At 36.4% G+C, this 18,528-nt stretch overlaps 1 protein-coding gene across 6 annotated transcripts in view; it reads left to right on the top strand.

Annotated features, from left to right (window-relative positions):
- The window catches only part of SBF2 (SET binding factor 2), a 229,334-nt gene that overhangs the window by 192,787 nt on the left and 18,019 nt on the right, over positions 1 to 18,528 (top strand). For 2 of the 6 annotated variants that reach the window (XM_058026338.1, XM_058026337.1), the window contains exons 27-33: positions 1,277 to 1,473; positions 5,537 to 5,674; positions 6,612 to 6,707; positions 10,083 to 10,154; positions 12,676 to 12,860; positions 14,657 to 14,833; positions 17,619 to 17,720. In XM_058026338.1, the coding sequence (XP_057882321.1) occupies positions 1,277 to 1,473; positions 5,537 to 5,674; positions 6,612 to 6,707; positions 10,083 to 10,154; positions 12,676 to 12,860; positions 14,657 to 14,833; positions 17,619 to 17,720 (967 nt within the window). The remainder of the gene's footprint in view (positions 1 to 1,276; positions 1,474 to 5,536; positions 5,675 to 6,611; positions 6,708 to 10,082; positions 10,155 to 12,675; positions 12,861 to 14,656; positions 14,834 to 17,618; positions 17,721 to 18,528) is intronic. The other 4 variants (XM_058026340.1, XM_058026339.1, XM_058026341.1 and 1 more) reach the window with 3 other exon arrangements.

Genomic DNA, 18,528 nt, shown 5'->3' with positions numbered 1-18,528 from the left:
AGGCTGGTCATTGCTTTCATTATGGACAATGGAATTGCCAGGAGGAAGGACACAGAAGAAAAATATTAGATCCTTTCTTGTTTCTGACTTATCTGGAGTACTGGTTTTGTTAAGTCACCATGGAGTACAAGGCAGATGAAGGCATGAAATCTGTCCATTTCCATTATGCTTTGAACATCATGCAGACAACCCTTTCCTCCCCTAAAACCATGAGTTTTTAATACTCTCTAGGCTTTTTTTGAAAATATAACTAGTATCTGAAAGAATTACAAGTCTCAGTATATAAATGCTTACCTACTGCTCTATTACTGTGGTTGCTGTGTAGACTGTAAATGGCATGTACATTTATTTTCTCTGAAGGCAGTTGAATAAATGTCCAAGAATTGAATTTGCAGAAATAGTGTATATTGTGGAGGGAATAAAAGTTATCTACTAAGCAGTTATCTAGTATCAGCTGTTTCTTGTTCCTCATCTTAGTTTCTTCTTAACACATGAAATTGGCACTTAAGTTGATTTTTTATTTTTTGGAGGCAATAGAAAATCATATTTCATATTGCTTGAATCCTTCTTTCACTAACATGAGCAAAACTACCATCTTGATTTGTTTTCTATCTTTAAAGTATTATATCAGTGAATTTCCTAATCTCTCAGTGCATTGCAGTGTTTTAACAGAACACAAAAATGCAGTGTCAAGCACTCTGTTCCAAGGACTCCAACTGTAAAATTTAAGTATATTTTTCCATAAACGAAAGACTATTGTTTTCATTGTGATACTTTAGGCAATCTAACATTCTTTCCTTTCAATTCTCATATTTCATATACAATTGTCAAAATGGAACTACTGCCTCATTTATGTACCTCAAAATTGTGTTTTCTGTCATGCCTAAAAATACAGTTTTATTATAATGATAGATAAGAGATGCACTAAGAAGAAAAATACTTCCAAGTAAAATGTAACCTTAAATGGAAAGTGATGAAAAATGAGTCTTACAAATTTTTCATAATTCAGTTTCTATTTAAAATGCAATTTGCTTAATGTATTTGCTAGGCTTGGACTAAAAATTACTTTAAAAATAAAAGTAATTCTAACAGTTAAAGTGTATTTCATTAAGACTGAAAGTGTTATTCATTAAGTTCATTACGACAGTTAAAGTGTATTTCATTAAGATGTGTTTTCAGCTTGTAATTTTAGCAATTTTATTTTTATTGCTGAGCATTTTGCAAGCAATTTTAATTGTTTAATTATTGGCTTTTTTTCCCTTTGCTGTCCATGCAGCTACCCTGGGCTGCTGGTGGTGCCTCAGTCCGTGCAGGACAGCAGCCTGCAGAGGGTGGCTCGCTGCTACCGCCACAACCGCCTGCCCGTGGTGTGCTGGAAGAACACCAAGAACAGCACGCTGCTCCTCAGGTCTGGGGGCTTCCATGGCAAAAGTGTGGTGGGCCTCTTCAAATCCCAGAACACACATCCCACGGGTGAGTTGGTCCGGCCAGGCTCTCTGTAGAAGGAATTCCATGTGGAAAATCAGTGATTCGATTGAACCAGAAGTCTCAGGGTGTAAGTGGTTATCTGATGTTATCAGTTACTGTGTGTAAAAATCCTGAATGGTATGAAAGCAGTTCAAAAAATATGAATTAATCATTTAGACAGAGATTGGACCAACACAAGGTGATGTATCAGAATCGTTAGTTTTTCAGAAGGGTATAATATTAGGGTAACATTAATTTTGGGAATAACATTTGTTGACTTCCATCATTCACAGGCAGTGTTTAGGATACTTCTGACTGCCTGGATTTCCATCTCATGCTAATAGCTTTTTCAGAGTTAAACTCATGCCAAGAATGAGTCAGTATTTTCTTTAATCAAACTGATAGTTGTTTAGAAATTATTCCAGAATTAGGCCATAATTTTTCTTTTTGGAGGAAAAGGAAATGTGAGGTCGAATTGGAGTACCAGAAACTCATTAAAGTATCAAAGAGATTCTTATGTCCTGTTTATGTTTGTATTTCTCCCCAGTAATGGCTAAAAGGCAAGTAAAAGTTTTCACTCTATTCAAGTATATTGTGTAGAATTTTTCAAAACCTGTAAGAAGCATACTGTACACTTATGTACAAGTGCCATAAAAGTAATTTGAGGATTATGATTTGAATATTTTTTACATAGTCCTCCATGATTTTTCCTTCACAGAATACCTTTATGAAAACCATGTCTTTCTTACTTTTAAGAGCAATTTTATCAGATTATATTGAGGTTTTGTGTGTGTCAAATGCACCTTTAAAATCTCATTATTTCAAAGATATTAGAAAAATGTTTTTAATGTTAGACAGTATCTGGACTGACTGTTAAGGCTAATTTGTGAATCATTAATCATCTGCTGAATATTCATTGCCATTACACTGATTGAATGTATCTCTTCAGTGTTTTGTGGGAACATTTTTTTAGTTGTAGTGATGAGCAATGAAGGGAATGAACTGAAATTTATATAATGTGGTTTTTTTGAAAGGATTAATAAAATGAACCAGTGAAGTACCACCAATAGTTGACGCAGCAGCTGCCAAAGCTAATGGCTACGCCAGTTTTTCTACATCCTTATGGTGTGAATCCCAGGCATGGTAATTCAAATGTTAGTCTTCAACTGATTTAATACTGATTGTCCTGGCTGAAATACAGATGAGGCATCTTTAACCTGGTACAAATAGAGAATAAATTGAAAAAAAGACTTTTTTTGAGACTATTGCAGGAATAGTCTCAAAATTATGTAAAGACAAACACTTTGATGTTTTCTGTAGTAGTTTTCTGATGGCTTCTTTTCTTAATTTTATATAAAGTTTATATAATTCTAACTTAATTTTATATAAGTCTATATTTCATATAGACTTTCATATTGCCATTGCCATATGTCCACCAGAATATTATGGAGTAGCTAAATGGATTGACAATATCTGTGTCTGACAGATACTTGCTTTTGGAGTTACTGCTCCTTTTAAGTGTGAAGAAGATGGAGACTTCCCTCAGGAAGGAAAATGGAGAATATTTCTAGCGTGTTTATCTTACTTTTAATGGAGTTGAAGCTTGTTGAAACAAGTGATCAGCAAAGGTGGTTGTACAGAGCTGCCTCAGCAGGAGTTGTGTGCAGTGAGGAGAAGTCTAAAATGGAAAATGCATTGTGAAGCAAACTAAGAGGACAAAGAGAATCTGAAGTTAAATTCAAGCTGACAAATTCATTCTGTCCTAAATAGGAGTGGATTTTTATTGGTCAGTTCTGGGTTGATACAGAGAAACAACTGGGACAGCTGGAACTTGGTGAACATTTTTGTGATTTCCTGTTGCGTGGTGTGTTACGCAAGTTTTCAGAGCATGGTTGGAGGTCAGTGTGTTATATAAGAAGCATAGAACATAGTTTTTGAGAAATTATGCACATTACTTAATTTCTGTGTGGAAACCAAACTTCATGTGCCACAGAATTGTATTTTCTAACGTCTGTCCAAAAATAAGACTATTAACAGATGTTCAGATATGACATGTAGAGTATATAGGTCTTTTGAAATGTTCCTTTGAAACCTTCAAGTTGGTTTCTGAATTACTTTGACCTCTCTGGGAATCCTGTTCCAGGGTACTGTACTTCTAAATAAGACATTGTACACCTAAATTAGCATTTATTGGTCAGCTACCCTATGGAAAGAGCATTTATGTATCTTGGATGTAGCAACACTATGCAAGAGATCAGTTATATTGGTTCAGGCTGAATTATTGATTGTATTAGATAAAGATGTAAGATAAGATAAAGATGGAGCAACCTGTGACCAGGCATATAAAGTACATATTAGCAATGCAGGACTAAGCAATGCATTTCTTTCCTGAGACAAAAACAAAATTAAATGAGATAAAATTGCTACCAGGATCTCCATCCCCCATCTTTTGTTAAATCCATGTTTCTGTGGTGACCTTCCCATGGGACACAACACATGAAAGGTGGTGATTTCATGGAAATCCCAGTTCATTGCTGGTAGGGGCAATGCTTTGAGTCACCTCTGTATGCTGCTGTGATGGGATGAGTTGTGCTGAGGATGAAGGGACAGATTTTCCATCTCTAAACCATCACAAGGACATTTTTGCCCTCAGTCTTCAATTCTGGTTTGTGCTTGGTCCAATGACAGACTTTGATGTAAGTCAAGCTGTTTTCTAAAACACACACAGTACTCTTCACAAAATAAACCTTTGTAAGTGCAAGTGGTATAAACATTATCCTTTCATTTAGACAGCTCATTTCTTTTAATTTAACTAAATTGTTAAGACCTAAATTGACTTTTTGTAGTATTATTTCAATTGCTAGTGGACCCAGGGATCATTCCAGTAGATTTCAAGATGTTTAAATCCTGCTTAGGAGTAGCAGAGAAAATAATGTTCCTGCTCAGCTTTTTCCATTTGCTCAGAAAGAAACAGCATGATATATCCTGAAGGAAACATCATCACTTCCTAATTGTACTTTCAATTCAGATACTAATTTCTATCTTGAAATTTCTTTTGCCACCTCCAGCTAATTACCTAGCTGTCTATTAGTCTCCAGCATAGAATCTGATTGGATGATCATTGGAGAAAACTATTTACAAATTACCATTGTGTTTTGTCAAAATGTGCTCAATCAAGTTCTTTGTCTCTTATTCCAAATGTTGGCTCTTGTGAGCAAGACACCAAGTCCTGGTTTAAGCAGCTGTGAAACTTTTGCCCCACACTAAGTCCAAAGATGGCTGCAATAAACTGGAATTTCAAAAATTTTGTTTGGTATTTGAAAAAAACCCAAACTGACTCATCAGCACTGAACACCATTTTGTCATCATGCTATGGCCCAGGGCCTGAGTTTCATCTCCTTTCCTTAGGTCCTTGCACCTGGACACAATGGGTGGAGTTTATGGTTGGGATCCCACAATGGTTGGGATTATTTGTTTTTCTCTTTTTTGAAGGTTTTTGGGATCCCACAATGGTTGGCATTATTTGTTTTCCTTATTTTTGAGGGTTCTGTGTTTTGTTAATGGTTTCTTAACTTTTTTAATGGGCACAGTATCCCAAGGAACCTCCAAGTACAGGTAAGTAACCTTTTCTAGAATGAGAAAGAACTGATTGAGTATGGTTTTGACTTACTTTTATTAAAGAAATAATTCTATCTGTTCTCTGCACATTTTGCTGACAAGCAGCACAACCTTAGAAATGTTACTTTTTGTTTGGAGACTGTAGGAAAATCTGCATGATCTTTGCTCAGTTTGTGCTGATGTTATAGCTAGTGATGAATGTTTTAAGCAGTGACCATGAGGTGAAAGTTTCAGAAGTTCAGCTTTGTGTGGAATGCAGGAGAACACTGCTGGATCCTGCTGTGCAGGCAGGTGATGAACAGCTTGTCATCAAAGGAGAGGCTTTTTGAACCTTTGACAGACAAACCAGGACATTTCCAATGCTCTGCTTTACACAGTAAGCCTTTTATTCTGTGTATTTACAAATTGTATTTTTCTGTTTTAATGCATTCCATTCTTCTTGTGACTCTAGCCCCCACTTCTCTAGAATCTTCAAGCAGTATAGAGCAGGAGAAATACCTGCAAGCCTTGCTGAATGTGATATCCGTCCACTGCAAAAGGAATGGCAGTAACACCCTCACTGTCAGCCCCACCATTGCTCTGTCTCCAGGTAAAACTCCTCTGTGCAGTGCTTTTCTCTGCCTCAGCTGAGACTTCTCTCTGATTTAGTGATAGTTCATAGGAATTCTGTAGTTTCTGTATTGTTAGGCTTTCCAGGTTGCCTGTTCACTCTTAGTTTCAGTGAATATGTTTTCTCTGTGTAAAGGGTGTTTGTAATCTTTCCTGAAATACTTTCAATATTAATCTGGCAGTAAATTATTTTATAACTAATGAAGTATAAACTGCATATTGAATAAAAGACTACCAAATTTAAAAGGATGCAAAATCTCCTTTATTTCATCTAATGAGGCAAAATCTGCTGGTTTGTATAATGAGTAAGTATGAGGTTGCAAGATCAGAACAGATGACATTGTTTAGCTGCAGCAACAATGGAAGGCATAGAGGCCTCTTTATGCTTTACATACTCATAATGGGTTTCTACTAATGTAATTCCCAAATAGAGCTCTTTTTGCAGTGAAAATTAGTTCAAAAGACACTATTTGAGTTATGCCTAGGTGAAGCCATGAGGAAATTAATCCATGTTTTATTTCAGTTATTTTATGATGAAACCTAGTGAGGTTTAGGAGAGGATAACCCCAACATGTCAGGAAGGACTGTGTGACTTGAAATTGTGTCTGTCTTGTCTCACTCAGTTGTAATTGCCCTAAAACTGCCAAACAGTGGCTTTTCTTGTAAAGTAACACCATCCCAAAGTGTGTGTGCTTTGCTTCATTTGTTGTAAAATATGTTGATTGCTTAGCTGTATCTAACACCTCCATACTGTTGCCAATGTACACATTTGTGTTAAAAACTAAATCTAAAGTACAAAATTGGCAAGAATGAGCTGTATTGGGTGAAAAAGGGCATTTAATCAGTCATATTAAGTATTAGTCTGGTTAACACTGTAGCTTTTTTTAATCTTCTATTCTTTTTTTGGCTGACTTTAGGCACTGAAACGAGGGCTTCAAGAATGTCCACTGTGTTTAAGCAGGTAGTGCCAGGACATTTGGATGTAAATCTATCCAATAGCTTTTCTCGAGGAGGTTAGTAAGACTAGCTCAAAGTCTATTCTTTGAAGTAATAAATGATGAAAACTGTTAATGAAATAAAAATAATTATACTCTTTATTGATTCGTTGCTCTGTGAAACAGCAAAACAGAAATTAGATTGGCCTCAGTCCACAATATTATCTAATTTCTGTTCAAATCCTTTACTTATGCATTGAAATGAAGTTGGTTTCATGTTGGAATTAGTGAAAAATTAAGCAGTCAGATAGGGATTATGTTTCTAAATAATTTGGGATTCATCCATATTTTTAATTTGTCTATGTATGGCCTGAAAATGCATGTTTTTATATAAGAATTCTGTAGACTTTAGAATCTGCAATTACAAATCATTCCAATATGTGTCTGAAGCTTTGCTGATGCTTTCCAACATTACAAATAATCTGTGAACAATTTTGCTCTAAGTAGTAGGGGCTTATGTGGCCACGTGCAGTAGGTAGGGAGATACAGTGCATTTTTTGGAAATAGTTATTCCTAGATACAGGGGCTCATCAGTGCCATTTCTACAAGAACATTTCTTTCTGTTAAGGGGATTCCATCTACTTCTACACATTTAGTCTAATGAAGTTGTGATATTTTTTTTTATGTGCAACATGTACATAAATTCGTGCAACAATTTCTTAAATGTAGGTTTGTTAAAATAGGGATGAATCTATTCCATAAAAGAGTGCATTTTATATTTGATTTATTACCTTTCAGTCATGAAGGCTCCTTCAACAGCTATTTCTGAGAGTCTAAATGCTGTTTTTCTTCTCTTTTGATACTTTTAGCATCTGAAATTAGTTAGGTTTACATTGATCTGCTAAGGTTCATTGCAACCTAAATTTTCTTGTGGGATGCAAGACCTACAGCTCATATGGGGAAGGATGAAAATATTTTGTAGAGAAAAAAAATCCAGAAGAGGTGGGATGGATTATGGACATGAAGGAAGGAATAACAGAGAGGGAGGGAGGAAGGAAAATGCTCAGGGATGTGTTGGGAAGTGATGTGAGAGTTGTAGCAGAAGGGAAGAGAGGAGGGGCAGGAGAGGACATGGGGATCACCAAAGACTGGGGCATTTTCGTGAATCACAGGAATTCTGTGCATTTTCATTAATCACAGTCGATGCATATTTTTTATGTGAGAGTTTTATGTTCTGTGCTCTCTGTGCTGTCCCTGTGCTGTAGCTGAGTAAAGCAGGTGATGTGGCTGAGCAGGGCAGGAGGCAGTGGGGTGAATGAATGGGGCTGTGCCCAGCCTGGCTGAGCCCTGCAGCCCTGGCAGTGCTGCCAGCAGAGCTTTGCTCCTGCCCCATCCCCTGGTGCAGCCCAGGGTGCTGAGGGGCAGGGAAGGGCTGCAGATAAGCCAGGGAAAGCTCTCTGGGTGCTGGGTGGAAATTGTCCTTTGAAGATAAAGGGGTTACTGAAATAACTGCTGCTGGTTTCTAGGATTAGAGCTCGTGCTAAGTGTGATGGGATGAGTTTGTTGCTACTCAAAGAAGAAAAATGGAGCCTGAAGGCACAATGAGGTCACAGCCATGGTGTTTTGTTGGACAGTGGAGTCCCTTGGCTGGATTTCAGCAGTAATCAGGAGGAGGGCAGGGAAGTTATCTGGTGTCTTGCTGGATCTCTGCCACACCTGCCCTGTGTGTCTGAAAGGTGTCTGCTCACAGTTCAGCAGACACAGGAGGACTTTGCAGAACCATGAGAATGTTTGACAAGTACAGTGGGAGCCTGGGGAAGGTGAGAAGTTGACAGGGGAAGAGGGAACAGGGAAAGGGAATATCTCCCTGCAGAGAAGTAAACACTGGGGGCTTTAGATTAGCTGACACAATTCTTCTAAAAGAAATTCAAAAATACACAGAGTATATAAAATCTCTAAAATTTTTCTCAAATCCATTATCACAAAGTTCCTCATACTTGTTCTCAGCTAGATATATTTCACACGTGAAGCAGCAAGCAGCTATGGATTATGCACTGTGCAAGACACAATAGCAGTGGTTTTGTGGTTTGGATTCTGGACCACTCTTTTTCCTTGAGTTTATTATCACACATACCAAGGCTCAAAAGCCAGGTTCAGCTAGATACACCAGTAGAAAATTACATTTTCTATTTTTTTGTGCCAGACAATGTATTTGTAGTACATATAATTTTGAAATATAAGTTAGAATGTATGTTCCAGTGCATGAACAGTATTTCTAATTTTTCAAAACCATCATTGTTCTGAACACTCATCAGTTGTTCTGAATATTTGTGTCTGTGTCAAGTGTGATTTTTTTACTTTATCTGGAACATTGTCACGAAGCATCTGCCCAAAGCTCAGTCAAGTTGGTTTTGATCTGAAATATTTGGTCAAATACTTATTTTTCATAATATATTTTCATTCTTTGACCTTTTCTTGGTTGATACTTTCATGAGAGCTGTAAGTTCACACAAAACTTAGAGCTTTTCCTCTTCCTTCCTTTGTAAGTATAAATTGGTTCTTCAGAGCAGCACTTCTTACCTGACATTGATGTGTCATTTAGCAGAATAAAAAGTTTCCTCACTATGTTTTGCCACTATTGTAGAAATAGGTTATTTATCATATTTATCATTAAAAGCTTTTTAGAGAATTATTTCCAAATTTTAGAGAACTGTTTCCAAAGCAAGAAACATTAACATTTTGAGTATGATTTAATAGAATATTTGTATTAAAAGGACTCAATTTTGTTGATGTGTGTTTTGAGCCAAAGATAAATGCACTGATAAACACATAAGGCTCCCATAGAAAATTATGATTTTTGCAAGAGGAGAGATGATCTCTTTCTGTGGTAGTTATTACATGTTTTCTAAATTCTATACTTGTACACAAGCTTTTAAAAATGTTTGTAGGTGTACAGAACTAATATCTTGCATTCTGCTGTAATTTCGAAGTCCATCAAATTCTACATTTAATGTCCCTAGACTAAACCAGCTCTTTGTAACAGGCATTGATGTTGGGATTTTTAATTAAATTAACTTTCAGCTGGATAGAAACTTTCAATAAATTATTCAGTAGAATGATTTAATCATTACATTTTCTTTGGTATTATAATTATGGAAAAACACATGGTGGCTTTGCAATGTGTCTGAAGCTATTGCAATGACAATGGAAATGATTCCTGTTTGATAAATGGATACCTCCTTCCTATTTTATATTGGTTTTGTGGCTTGATTGATGTTTTGTCTTGTGATGCCTGAGATTTGTGCTGTCTGATAAATCATGTACTATAAAGAAATGCAATATATCCTAGATCTTTGGAAATTAATAAGTAACCCTTTTCTTCTCTCCTGCAATGTGTTTCGCTGCAATGTGCATTCCATTCCTCCTCCTTCTGTCTTTACTGTTATCTGCCAGTGCTTGGGCACAGAGATAAATGTTTCACTCATTCCAATTCCAAATCAGCAACTAAGGAAAGAGTCCACCAAGGTACTGTATTCTGTGTCCTGAAAGCCCATTCTTTTCTACCATCTGCTGCTGCTATGTCTTAATTCATTCTAAAATGATACTGACAGAAAGCTTTGTTTCTGCACTAAAAAAATTTTGAGGGTTTTAGCTCAGTGTTGTGGACTTGTTATGTTTTGGAGGTTTTCGCCCATTTAAAGTGTGCACAGTGACTGTGATGTAACACAGAGTGATATGCAGAAAACTTTCTGTGTGAAAATTTTAAACAGCTAAAAATCAGTTCTGGAAAAGAGTTTAGTATTCTTACTGCTTTAAAAAATAGCTAAGAAACACTTATCTAGTCAATGAAGTTCTTTCCATAGTTATTATTAATGTTAATGAACAGGGGAAAATGGATTACTGTCAAATCAGAAAGTCATATTAATACAGTAATACATAAGCTACTGCTAACAAAAATAAAGTACTACGCAAAAGTACAGTAGAAACATAATTGTGCCTTTTAATCACTGCTGTCCATGCTGGCAAACATGTTCATCTGCATGTATTTGTAGCCAGTTTTGTTGCTTTTGATGTGCCACAAGTGCTGATGATGAGTGCATTTGTGAAATGCTCCAAAGTGTCACTGTGTATTTTTGTACTCTTCATCTTTGAGGACAGCAGTTTGTGTTGGAAATTTTTCATACCAAATGAATGAGAACTTCTTTCTCTTACTAAGTGTTTGCTGTGATTTCTGCCTGCTAAAGTCTATTATTTCATGTGTAGTGGCTGAGACATGGAATAAAAGTTTGTACTAAACACCCTCCTTTACTGCTTGAGGTGTTTGTAAAAGTGGCTGACTGTGAAGTGGGAGCTTTTGAGAGGTGTTACTGCCCAGAACTCCCTGCCAGCCACTCTCAGTTGCTGCAGTTCATCTCACATCTCAGGGTAGCAGCCAGACAGGCAGACAAGCTAAGCTGTACAGACAACTCCCTGTTGAGAGTTACTGTACAGAATTTTTTTTTAATAGAAACACAATCCTGCTTCCAAAAAATAGAATAAGATTATTTTGCTGGTTGAGATATCTCAGTGGAATTTAATGTTATCTGCATCTTTTTTCTTCTGTGCAAGAAATGTTAACTATGCACATTGTTGGATTTTCCTGAAGAGGGGTGGGTGTTGGTCCTACAGTATCTAAATTTCTAGTACTATGAGGTATTTCTGGTGCCTCTTTTGGATATCTTGCTTCACAGATTTATGGACAAGAGTCTCTTCTGGTAATCTGATTTACTGCATATTAGGATAAAGAATTTCACACTGCCATTTGGATGCCAAATTTAGTGCACTTTAAGGGATTTGATTTTCAAGTAGTGCTGTTCATACTCTGAGAATCCAATACCTTTCACATGCCTCACATTGCACACACAAAAACAATCTCACAAAATCCTGGTTATTAATTGAGGTACGAGAAACAGAAAAATATTTACTGCTTGTCTTTTCTTCTAGCACTAAACAGGCCTTGGCAATCTGATTTTAAAAATCAGATTAAAAATTGCTACTTTCTTATGTTAAAGGTTAAAGTCACCAAAACTTCCTCAAGCATGATGAGATGAGAGCATGGCTGTGTGCTGCAGAATTTCCTGCCCTGGCAGTGCCAATGGAGCCACAGCAGCCAGGTGTACACTGTGCAGACTGAGAGTGCTGCTGGGGTGATGGGGTGATGCCAGTCTGTAGTAAAATGCAATGATTGGCACCTGACTCCATTGATCCAGAATGTTGAACTAATGCTTTATTAAAATAGATTATATTACATTATACTATATCAAAGAGACACATACTATACTATACTATACTATACTATACTATACTATACTATACTATACTATACTATACTATACTATACTATACTATATTACATACTAAAGAAAAACCTGTGACTGTTTTGAGAAAGCCAGGACACAGCTTTGACCCAATTAATATAAACAAGCCTCACCAGAATCCAATTAGGAACTCCCTTCAGGTAAACAATCTTCCTAACACATTCTGCATGTGCAAAAACAACAGGAGCAACCAGCAGAGATGAGAATTGTTTTTTCTTCTCTCTGTGCTTCTCCAGGAAAAAGCCCTGAGAGAGAGAATTCTGTCTCTCTGTTCAGAGGATGTGAGTGCCACACCATCCAAGGATTGCTGCTTGCATATCCCACTGCACTTCATGTTGTTGCCAGCTTTGGGATTTCTGCACTTTCCTGATTTCTGTCCCTCCAGAAATTTCAGTTCCATGCACTTACATGGACATGGCTATCTGCAAATTGTGGTTTATCACTGTGTCACTGAGATCACAGCAACTCTTTTCTCTACAGTAGAAGGCAGAGTTAGATGAGGTCTGAGGTTCAGCCATGCAGTAGGATGGTTTTGACAATTTCTGTTACAAATCGATTTCTTTCCAGTACATGCTCTTAATTATGTCCTGTGAGGGATGCATGTGACACATTTAAGCATCTTTGTAAGTAAATATGATCTCCAGTGCCTCACACAAAATGTTTTTTAAATATTCTTCATCCTTATGAAGGTGTATGGGCGAGTCTTCGTTCGAGCAACCGATTTATCAACACTCAGACTCCATTCATTGATGTTGGTGCAAGGCTTGCAGGGAAGGACAACCCCCCTCCCTACAGCAGCAGCTCCTTTCTGCAAAGTCAGCTGCTGAGAAGACAAGCAGCCCTCTACATATTTGGAGAAAAATCTCAGTTACGGGTAATGACAATTTAATTTTTTTCATGTTTAATGTGGTTTTTATTTGGTTGAGTTTGATTATTCTCATGTTGTTACAAACAGTAAATGGTATGCAAGATAACATGGAAATCTGTTATGAAGGAAACGAAATGTTGTTAGCTGTGGAAGCAATTGAAAGAGAGGGAAACCTTCATATTGTGGGTAGCACTGAACTCACACAAAGCCAAATTGATGAGAATTGGCCAACCCAGAAGTCCTGATTTGATTACATAAAGAGGACCATGATGTCTACAGTTTTGTACATATTATTTGATAGATTTTAATCTTTTAGATGGAATTGTTTGAAAAACAGGTATCCTCTAATTCTTAGTAGTTTTACTTGTTTTCTGAAAATGTTTTCCAATTTTTTTTTAAATCTCTGCATTCAAAGATTTAAAAACCTAGTTTCTTCTACTTTCTTACTCAAGATATGAACATACATAAAATATTATTGCATTTTTTGAAATACAAAAAGTCCAAAACCCATTATTGGTAGTAGGAAAGCACATCACTATTCATTTTTTTCTGAAATTATTTTCTATCAAGAGGTGGAGGAGACATACTGAATAATGCAGAATAATGCATTAATTACATAGAATTAAATTACTATATTCCACTAATAATGACTGTTTCTATTTGTTTGATTTCTTAATGAATGATAAGTGAAGGGTTCAGTAATGCATCTACAGCTGTGTGGCAGAAACTACTGCTTTATTCTGCTATATGTCACATGAAATAAATTGATGAGGCAAACAGAAATAAACATTTTAAAGAAATGGTGCTACATTCCTCATTTGCTTTTGTCATGCATTATTACCTCTTGCCATTGTTGAGTTATTGAATTTATTTTTGAACCATGCAAAATATAAACAGAATTAAAACCAGGCTTTCACTTTCCTGCATTTTCGATTGGCATTCTATGAAGGAGCTTAATGAAGATTATTTGCAGGCCAAGTTTAATTCAATGAAAGCAATTTCTGAAGAAAACTCCAAAAGTTTGGCATGCACATCTTCAGTGATGCTTCATACATGAGAATTGTTTTTCCTAGTAATGTTCTCCATATTATCCTTTTCATCATAATCCATTGGGGTTTGGTGGAGGTTTTTTTCAGTCAGCTAACTTGGTCTCTTAATTCAGTCCTCCTCTCTTATTGCTGAATGCAGTAAGTTAAATAAAACATGAGGAATTCTGCTAGGAAAACCATCCAGCTGCTGCTCTGTGCTGAGCAAGGTACTCAGCCAAGCAACTCCCTCAGTACCCAGTGATGGTTTAGATGACTCAGCTGCTTTGCACTTATGGGGCTCCTTTTTGGGTGTGGGGGTTACTTTTTTCTGCTTTATTGAACTCCCAAAATGTGTCCTGCACTCTTCATATGTCATCCATACAGATATTTTCATTTTTATTTGTTTATTGTTGATTAGCTTTAAAAATGTTAAAGTACACTATGTTGTGTATAAGGAACTGAACAGATTGTCACTGGACTTTGGTTTTTCACCACTATTACTGCTAGAATAATTCTAATTACTATTAAAAATAATGACTGCTGTGCAGTACATTCTGCTGCTATGGTTATAGTTGGGTGCTTTATTGTGGTACATTTTGCAAGGATTTTTATTATATTTTTTATTATCCTGGGCAGGTGTTTAACTACACCAATTTTTCATGAGGAATTAATTACTTGGCAATAAAGCAGGCAAGGCTTTAGGATTTAAGGAGTCTGTCAGTGAAAAATATGCTTCCCTTTTAAATTACATCTGCTGTTGTCCTTTTCATACAGGGGTTCAAACTAGATTTTGCTTTGAATTGTGAATTTGTTCCTGTTGAATTCAGTGACATCCGGCAGACGAAGGCGAGCTTTAAAAAGCTGATGAGAGCTTGTGTTCCCAGCACAATTCCTACTGACTCTGAGGCAACATTCCTCAAAGCTCTTGGGGAGTCAGAGTGGTTCCCACAGGTAATTCATCTGACAGGTACTTCTGATAATCTATATGCAGTGCTGCTCACACAAAATAAATTCCAGGCTGTTGTGACAGAGGACTATTGTGTTCTAACCAGGTGTTCTTTGCTCATTGTAAGATCTTTGCATGCTATCTATTCTGGCATTACACATTACTGTTATTTTAATGCCATCATAATATTTACAAATATTATGGCATTTTTGTAGCAAAATTTATATTTTATAACATGGAACACACACACACACAGAGGTGACTGGGTTTTCTATCTATATAAATTCATGGGCTTGGTTTTAAATTATTTTTCTTATTTATATATTTTAAAAATTAAAAAAAGAAAGTGTGGGATAATAAATGAGCTTTTTGATTTTAAAACCAATATTTGACTCTTCCTATGTGTTCCCACCCTGGATTTTGATATGCACAAGTTAAAAAACTAGCAAACATCTGTTGTGGGATATGGGGAAGAGAGGATTCTATGTGTGTTACCTCTTCTCTCTGAATCTGTACCTTTATTTCCCTATCTCATATTCCTTTACATAAATATTAGCCTAACAAAGGCAAGACTGGAGCAAACTTTTCAAGATTCAAATTAAGAAGGATGTGGAAAGCCAGCTCTTTGTAAATCTAAAACCACTTTAATTACAGTGAATGGTTTTTAACAGCTGCTTGTTATGTTTGGAAATCCCTGCAGAATATACTTTTCTCAAATGCAATTAATCACAGAAAGCAGAATAGAATTATGCTGATTTCTTAAGGAGGAAATACTTGTGAGGAACTTGTCAGGTATCACAGATCAGGAAATGCTCTCCTGGTTGGAATGTGCTGCAAGGAGGGCTCAGCCTCTTCCCTGGGCTGAGAGCAGGAGCTGCTCCTGGCTGGGGCTACCCACCAAGGTTTGCAGCAAGGGGAAAAGTTGGGACAGCATGAAAAAGACCTGACTTCCTCGGCATGTGAGCATTTTCCATCACAGAGTGGTTGAGCAAGCTCATAAGTGTAGATAAATTATTCTAATGTAATTTCATCATTGAATTAATGAAATAAACTTGTTCCCTGCAGCAGCCCAGGGATGGAGGGCAGATAACAGTGCAGTTCTCTCTTTTGGCATATTTCAGGGGATCATTCCTTACTTTGGCTGCTGAGGGCTAGGACATCTTGTCACACACTAACTTTGTTATATTTAAACCACATTTCTGTGGTTTAAATCATGTCATATCTGACTTATGTGATAAAGCTAATTTATGACTGATAAAGTTAATTTATGACTGATTTGGCACATTTTCTACTATTCCCATGAAAGAACACAGATCTGTCATCTCAGAAATGTTTTCATTGTGTTATGCTTTCCTCTTCTGGGCAATAGAAGTTTAAAATTACAGATTTTAACACTGTATGGACTATATAAGAATGTGAATGCATAGGGGAAAATTGAACACTGCCCTGTCTTATGAGCACAAATTATAAAAATAGTGGTTTGCATTGTTAACAATGAATCTGTAAAACCAGATTGCATTTCAGTTTCCTTGTTAAGATGGGAAGAAACAGCCTCTCTTCTGTTCTACTGCCTAAGAAAGCACAGAAGAATAAACAAGCTTGGTCTTAAAAGTGGTTCTCTTTTCAGTCTTTTCTTATGAAAATTGCAGGAAAATTAGTCTGTTTGGGTTGGGGTTTTTCTCTGCGTAATGGCTATGTGAATGCTCAGAGGAGTCCAGGTTTTTCTATCACAATTTCCATGGCAATATTCATCAGTTTTTTAAGAGGAAGGAAGCAGACTGCCATGAATAAGGATGAATTTTCTAGGTTTAAACTGTTTCTCTTTCTTCCTTTTGTTTTCTTCAATTTAATTTTCTTCTCACCTTCCTGTGCCTTTTGTACTTCTTGAACTTTTTTTCCTTTCATAAATGATCTTAGATGATTCTTACCATCTTTTGTTTGTTTTCCTGTACTGTTTTCTTCCTTCTTTCAGACTTTCATCTTTCCCATTGCTTCTGTTGGTTGGATTATATTCAGTGCTGCACAAAGAACAGTTTCACTCTGCTGTAAAACACTGAATTCTTTATGTATTACCTATTAAGTTGTTTACCAAGAGTGCTGTCATAGTATACAAAAATGGTAAAATCATCATATAGATTTTTCTTTTTAGTAATAATGATGTGAAGTCTCATAGTGAGATAAAATTGCCCAGATTCACCTGAACTTCTTTAACCTGCTTATTTTAGCATCACTGTGTCATGAATATTAAAGTGCAAATCATTAAAGTGTCCATTTTATATATATTTTAGCCTGTCTGCCCAACTATTAAACTGTTTTTCTGTTGTTGTTATTATTGTTCAGTTCATTAGTTTTCAACTTCCATGGGACTGAGTATTAGTAATATTATCTTGTAAATATCCTGCATGGGTTCTCCCATCAAAATACTCAGTGACTTTATGGAATCTTAATATTTCACAGGAAATTATTTTAGTGTTAAACCCAGGATGGAATTTCTCTCCAGTAAATCTGTCAACTGTGTTGTTCCCATTCTCCTTTTTATGACAGCTAGTTTATTATAGTACTCATTGGCTTTAATACTTTAAGTTCCTATCTTCAGAACTTCCCTTAGTTTTATTGTAGTTCAGATGGAAGTCCTTAGACTGTTGCATTTTATTGTTGCCTAATCAGCTGCATCAATGTATTTCTCTGTGCTATATGTGGATCCAGGAATGCATTTTTAAATATTAAAATATTCTGTTTATTATCTAAAGATTTATCTATAGTGTGTTACTTATTCATGATATTTTATAGCTTCACAGGATAATGCAACTGGGTGTGATCATCTCTGAGCTCCTGGAAAATGGTTCTTCTGTTATGGTTTGTTTGGAAGATGGCTGGGATATTACTGCTCAAGTAAGCTGCTATAAAAACCTTGAAATAGTTCAATATTAAGGAAAAACACCAGGCAATACTTTTTTACACAAGTGAGAGATAATTTGGTGTGACATGAATAAATTTGTGTTGTGGCAGCAGAGAAGAAAGCAGAATGCATGAATCCTTGCATTCATTTGCAATTTATTTCATGACATGGTTCCTTAAAATGAGTTCATTCCAAAGGTCCTGATGGTCTTCACAGTTCTAAGGCTTAGATGTAAAATCTTCATTCCTGCACCTATGTGTAAGAATGAAAGCTGGAAGTTACCACAACTGTTCATTCATCATTTTAAACACAGGAGAAATTTATTCTATTCCATTCAATTTCCATAAGTAATGTTAGGAGACCACACAGGGAGAAAACTGAATTTGTGCCAAAGTGCCTCCAACACCTGCTGCAAGGGCAGATCATCCCAAACTATAAATCAGGTGAATCAAGATCTGCTGCCTGATTTAATAGATGCATTGTGTCCATGCTGCTGCTTCATCATTCAGAAGAGAAACACAGGTATCCATCATTCTAGTAAATAAAATCATCATGTGCACCCAGCATCATAATACCGGGTAAACAAGCACACAAAAGAGCGTGACCGTAATTATTGGAATCATTGCCAAACAATGAAGAGTAGAGAGGGGAGATACATTCCTGGAAGTGCAAGAAGGCTCTGCTGCATTTTAAAATCTCCTGAGATGCTGTGTATAAAAACAGACTGCAGTTGGCTGGAGCAGAACTTCTAAAGTCAACCTCAGGACCAATTCTTTAATGCTTTTACTGCTCAGGTAGTAG

Source organism: Melospiza georgiana, chromosome 6, assembly GCF_028018845.1.
Source record: "Melospiza georgiana isolate bMelGeo1 chromosome 6, bMelGeo1.pri, whole genome shotgun sequence".
NCBI lineage: Eukaryota > Metazoa > Chordata > Aves > Passeriformes > Passerellidae > Melospiza > Melospiza georgiana.
This window is presented reverse-complemented; position numbering and strand designations above follow the sequence as displayed.